Source organism: Lactuca serriola, chromosome 5, assembly GCF_051521515.1.
Source record: "Lactuca serriola cultivar US96UC23 chromosome 5, Lser_US96UC23_V15, whole genome shotgun sequence".
NCBI lineage: Eukaryota > Viridiplantae > Streptophyta > Magnoliopsida > Asterales > Asteraceae > Lactuca > Lactuca serriola.
Genome location: NC_136412.1, coordinates 274,612,569 through 274,618,747, shown reverse-complemented (window position 1 = coordinate 274,618,747; position 6,179 = coordinate 274,612,569). Strand labels below are relative to the sequence as shown.

Here is a 6,179-nt window from a genome sequence, read left to right as displayed (position 1 = left end):
TTATGTATTGGGAGTTTGGGACCCAATTATTAATTTGGTGTTATTTTGGTGTTGGCAGTTCGGGAATCTGTCAGCCAGCAGTTGGGGTCGAGTTCGCAGGACTTCAGCAGTGTGGGATTGAGTCTGCAGGACGTCAGCAGTGTGAGGTGAGTTACCTTCCAGTAGCGGTGGGTCTACGGCCACAATGTCGGCCCACCAGTAGGAGGTGTATGTTAGATGATTGTCTTTGTAATATCATCTAGGTTTGCTACTACCTGATATGTTATATGCTGGCATGATATGTTATATGTGATAGTAGTAGAGTTCGGTTGTTAGGACCGAAGGGTAGGTCAGACACCCCAGATATGTCTGACAGTATGTGATGATATGTTTATATGCTGGCATGATATGTTATATGTGATAGTAGTAGAGTTCGGTTGTTAGGACCGAAGGGTAGGTCAGACACCCCAGATATGTCTGACAGTATGTGATGATATGTTTATATGTTGGCATAATATGTTATATATGATAGTGGTAGTAGGAGGGGAATAGTCCCCAAGTTCGGTTGTTAGGACCGAAGGGTAGTTCAGACACCCCAGATATGTCTGATAGTATGTTTATGTTATGATATATATATATATATATATATATATATATATATATATATATATATATATATATATGATAGTAGCAGTAGGGGGTGGAATAGTCCCCGAGGATCGGTTGTTAGGACCGACGGGTAGGTCAGCACCCCAGAATGGCTTGACATGGGTAGGTCAGCACCCCAGAATGGCTTGACACGGGTAGGTCGGCACCCCAAAATGGTCGTACCGGGTGAGTCGGCACCCCAGAATGGCCGTATCGGGTAGGTCGGGCACCCCAGAATTGTCCGGCAGTATGTATGCTATGTGATTTTATGGTATGTGGTATGATGGGGGAACTCACTAAGCTTTGTGCTTATGGTTTTCAGTTTTGGTTTCAGGTACTTCGTTTTCAGAGGAAAGGAGCTGGCTCGATCGCAGCGCATCACACTATGTTTTCCGCACATGAGATCCTTGGGGATTACGCTCTGATATGGTTTTATGATACTATGTTTTGGATTACTGACACTTGGGTTTTGACATGAGACGTTATTATCAATGTTTTTATACTGAGGGTTTTATGTAATAACATAATTAAAATGAAATTTTTGGCCTGTATTTTTGGGATGTTACAAGAAGAGTGTACACAAGAAGGTAATGTGGGGGAAGGGAGAGAGGCTTGCACATGTAGGTAAGGGGGAGGGAGTCCATGTTTGATTTCATTTGCTTCTCATGCAAGCTTATGATGCCATCAATCCCAAAAATGCCCTAAAACCCTCTTAGATTTGTGTGCCAAAATCCTGACACCTAATATGTTTTTCGAAAGTGGAGAATGATAGAGTCGAGATCAAGGATTCCAAAAATCCGAACGAATTAATTTTTCAAGTTGTAGAACTCTGGGAAATCACATTGAAGATTCGCGTCTAATTGACCCGAAACGTTTGATTTTTCGACTTTCGCATATATTTTTACTAAAAATATTTCGAGTATGGAACTAAATAATAAACCATAACCTGAGTCCAAAACATTCTCGAAAATTCCATTTGAGGTGTGCAAGTGCCTCAACGGATCTAAATGGTTTACGTAGTTTAAGAAAATTAATATTATACTGATTTGGTTTCTTATAATGGTCGTACATTTTGCATACAAACTCCGTTTTGGACATTCTTTATATTTTCGAAAACAGCTGAACATGTACTACAAGACAAGAGTGTTTTCTTTGTTCACAAATGCTTAATACGAAATTTCAGTTTTTCAGTCGTATTAACTAAGGTTGCAGTTTGTGCTTTGTGATTCGTTTGAAATTTTCCACAACTGAAAGTAGGATACCATCTGATATCTTATTCTAATTGTAATGACATTATTTATTTTTCAAAATATGCATTAAAGCTCAATATGTTCATGTTATAAAGAAATTTACGGAAATTGACTGTCTACAGTCTTAGATCTTAATTTTGGGATGTCACAAGTAAAATAACCTTTGTAACCGGTTAGTGACAGTTTTAAGGGTTAAATTGCAAACAAAAAAATCATTGATGGCTTTTTCCTTAATAAGATTAAAGTTTAAGGACTTTTCTGGAGATTTTATTTTTTTTATACATACTAAATTTATTTGAAGAAAACTTATAGATCTTTATTAAAAAAAACTCAAAATAAAGATAATTTTTTTATTAAAAACACAATACTAATAATTTACATGTTATTTTTGGAATTTTTGTGATTCTCTGTAATAAATATCATTACGACAATCCTAAAGATACCATATATATCCTATATAACTTAAAAGGACCCTATTGATTTGTCGCAAAAAGTGCATTTATAGGCAAAATGTTACTTCGTTGTTGAATTTTTAGGTCTTGGGTGTAAAACGTTTATCATAAAACTATCACTTACTAAATATCATTTCACAATCGAATGACACCTTAGAAAATAAAGGCTTATCAGTGGCTGTTATTCCTAAATAGAGCTCCATTATACACACTATGTGACCTAGAAACGCACCTCTTACGACAAATCAATAAAAGTTCATTTTTGTGTTCATTAATGTCTCATATTTGTCAAAAACAAATACTCTAACCTTTTATCAGGTTTTGCACCCTCTTAACAGGTCACCATTGACATAAAATCCTTTATTTTCTGATGTGTCGTTTGATTTTGAAAAGATCTTCGGTAAATGATAGTTTTATGGTAAACATTTTACACCAAATACCTAAAAATTCAATAGTAAAGTAACATTTGACCTAGAAATATACTTTTTGCGATAAATCAACGAAGTGCTCTTAAGTTATATAGGATATAAATTATATATTTATGATTGTCGTAATAATACTTATTAAATAGAATCACAAAAAAATCCACAAATGGCATATAAATTATCATTATTGTGTTTTTTTTAAATATTATCTTTACTGTTAGTTTTTTAATAAATAAATTTAATATAAATAAAAAAGAAAATCTCTAGAAAAGTCCTTAAACTTTAATCTTATTAACAAAAAAACCACTAATGATTTTTTTTATTTGCAATTTAGCCTTTAAAACCGAAATAATCGGTTACAATGTTATTTTATAAGTGTTTACCGATTTCAATGGTTAAGCTGTAATTAAAAATTAAAAAAATATATATAACTTTTTCTTAATAGAACCAAAATATACTTTTTTTTTATTGCAGTTTCCCTTTTTTTTTTAGCCATCCATTACGATTGGCGATTACAGCGGTCCCAAGTCTTCGGTTGTTTTGTTGTGTTCACACCTATCTTCAACAACATAAATCATATTCATATATCGGTCTAAATCACAGGGATATTCTTTTGGCCAAAATGAAAATATATATTATAGATAATTTGACTAAACTGATTCCTCCACATATTTGTTACCCTGAGCCTTAGCCCAGCTCGTTTAGGTATTGGGTCAGGCCTATCAAAGATTACCCACGGCGTCACAAGTAATACTGAATGATTTAATTTTAGCCTACAACAATCTATACTTGATCATGGTTTCGTTCTTCAAATGCATAGAACTATACAAGTATGATCCGATGATAATTTTTGGCCTTTATATCCCTCAAGAAAGTTGGCAATAATGGTGATAGTGAAGAAGAATCTTACGTTAATGAAACTATTCGGGTCGTGATAGATGTCCAATTTTTGACATTAATACATCACAAAAATACACAAATGGTCTCTTAAAGCAAAATATACAACAAATAGTTATTGTAAGAATTTTTTTTATTAACACTACCCATTATTAATAACCCTTCAATAAACAGAAATTTATTTGAAACAATGTAATCAGATCATTTGTATGATTATAAACTTGTATTAAAATTATGTCCCTAAAATATAATTTGATAGCATACAGTTTGCCTTTCATAAGAACAAGGCAGAAAGCAGATTAGGTTTAACCAATTCACCATCAAATATACGTAGAGATTGCTAAAGCAAAAAAAGAAATCACCGAACAAGGAAAACAAATTCTTCTGCTCAAAAAATTCTGCAAATACACAATCTACAATAGCATAGATACCAGATGGAAATGGCATCAAACAGTGGATGCAGCTGTAGGTTCAGGTGCATACCACCCATGGTGAATCTCCACCGCCTTCTTTCTTCTGGCAAGGCGGGACTTCCGCCTGGCTCCTGTGTTCCGGTGCAGGGTTCCAACCTGCACCGCCTTGTCGATCACTGAATAAGCCTCTGCAATCAATTTCTCGACCCCGAGAACTTCCTCAGGTTGTGCATCGGCCTTCTTTCTTAACACTTCCAACTCCTCCAAAACCTGGTGGGAGCCGCCGTAAGTTTATATAAAAGATATCAAAACTACACACCAATCGAATTGATTTTGAAGATCGTGTCGATATTTAAACTGATTTGAGAATAAAATACCTTTTTCATTCGAGTTCTAATCTCAGATTTGCGAGATTTATTGTAAAGGCGTCTCTTTTCAGCTTGCCGAGCTCGCTTCGCTGCAGAATCGGCCTTCTGCCCCGCAGCTTCACACACAATTGTAAGTGACCGACCGGCTTGCCTTCCGAGAATAGGGTTTACAGACACTAACCCTGTAAATTCAATCATTTCACTTATGTAATCGAAAAATCAATTGAGGGTTCTTTTTCTGTACCCAAATTGAGACAGATAAATGCAGTAAAATGGATAGGAATCGTAGATAAGGAGGATATACCAGTCGAGAAGGCGTTATGTGAAACGTTGGCGGAGGAACTGAGAGGCTTAAATGCGGTGGCGGAAGGTCGGGAAGAAGAAGAAAGAGAGAGGGATTGAAACCCACAAGAGAGGTAGAGACACTGAGCTGCTGCTGCGGCCATTGTTGACACACCGTCTCGTTTCTTGAAGCTCTGCAAAAGGAGTCTATCTTATCCACGATGAAGAAAGGAAGATTTCATTTGAAGGGATTCTTACCTTGGATTTAATATACAAATAATAAGAATAAAAATATTATAAAAATATTTATACTGTATATTTAAAAAAATAATATTATCTTTTATTAGCATTGGCGAGTCACGTCATTTGTAAAACGTAATTAAAGGCAACAATTTTGTATATAGCTAATAGTTTTATATGTATTTTCCATTATTATTTATTTTAATATACTTATATGACTTAAGACGACATTTTGTTAAAGTTTGGCTACAAATATAAGCCTTAGAGCCAAGTCAAACTTCTTATGTAACGATCTAAAAATACTAAGTAAAAATTTTGTTTTTAAAATCAACCAAACCATCATTCATCCACTTCAAAACCAATCAAGTTTGACAATGTAGAAAATAGTTATCAAAATACAATCAAAATCATAAAATGCGAAACACTTGTGGATGTTGTGCGATCATGTCGGCTTTTTCCCCTTCGAACCAAAGATAACATAAACGATAAACATAAACTGTAAGCACGCAAAGCTTAGTGAACTCCCCAAAATATCACATATTATACATACAACGAATCCCGCCCGACATCTATCGGGCCCCACCCGATATAGATTTGTCAGTAACATGCGGTTGTCCCCGTCCATCACATTCATCAGGCCCTACCTGACATTAGGCCCGTGTAACATCCTAAAAATCAAGGTAAAATTTTTATTTTTAAAACCAAGCCAAAAACCATAAATGTTTACAAAACATAGTTTCCAAAAGTTATAATCGTGAATCACAGTATCCCAAAATCAAATCTCATTAAAATCCGAAGGATGTGCACGATTAAGGCTTCGCCTTGCCCCTGAATTAGCAGTACCTGAAACCATAACAATCAAATTGTTAGCCAAAACTTAGTGAGTTCCCCAAAAGTATCATATACAACCAATGATAACAACATGCATATAGGAGCCTTCAGCTTAACTGGACCGCCTCGTAGGGCCTACAACCTATCTGGATAGCTTTTCAAGCCTTCGGCCTGTCTGGACCATCTTGTAGGGCCTACAACCTATCCGGACCGCTCTTCGGGCCATCAACCTGACTGTACCGCCTTGTAGGGCCTACAGTCTATCCAGACCACCCTGGGTATCTTGGCCTTCAGCACAAAGCAAGACTAACGCATACTCTGTGAACACAGGTAATCATACAAATCTAACAATCTGACACATACTCTGCATAACAATAATCCAATATATCAAGAT

At 35.6% G+C, this 6,179-nt stretch overlaps 1 protein-coding gene across 1 annotated transcript; it reads right to left on the bottom strand.

Moving 5' to 3' along the window:
* Window positions 1–3,855: 3,855 nt before the first annotated feature.
* On the bottom strand, window positions 3,856–4,965 carry PRPS20 (chloroplast 30S ribosomal protein S20). Its single transcript, XM_079002515.1, has 3 exons — window positions 4,737–4,965; window positions 4,442–4,614; window positions 3,856–4,334 (listed from the first exon to the last, which is right to left on the bottom strand). Exons 1-3 carry the CDS (start codon window positions 4,876–4,878, stop codon window positions 4,098–4,100), a joined length of 552 nt encoding a protein of 183 aa, XP_078858641.1. The 5' UTR covers window positions 4,879–4,965; the 3' UTR covers window positions 3,856–4,097.
* Between the last annotated feature and the right edge of the window lie 1,214 nt (window positions 4,966–6,179).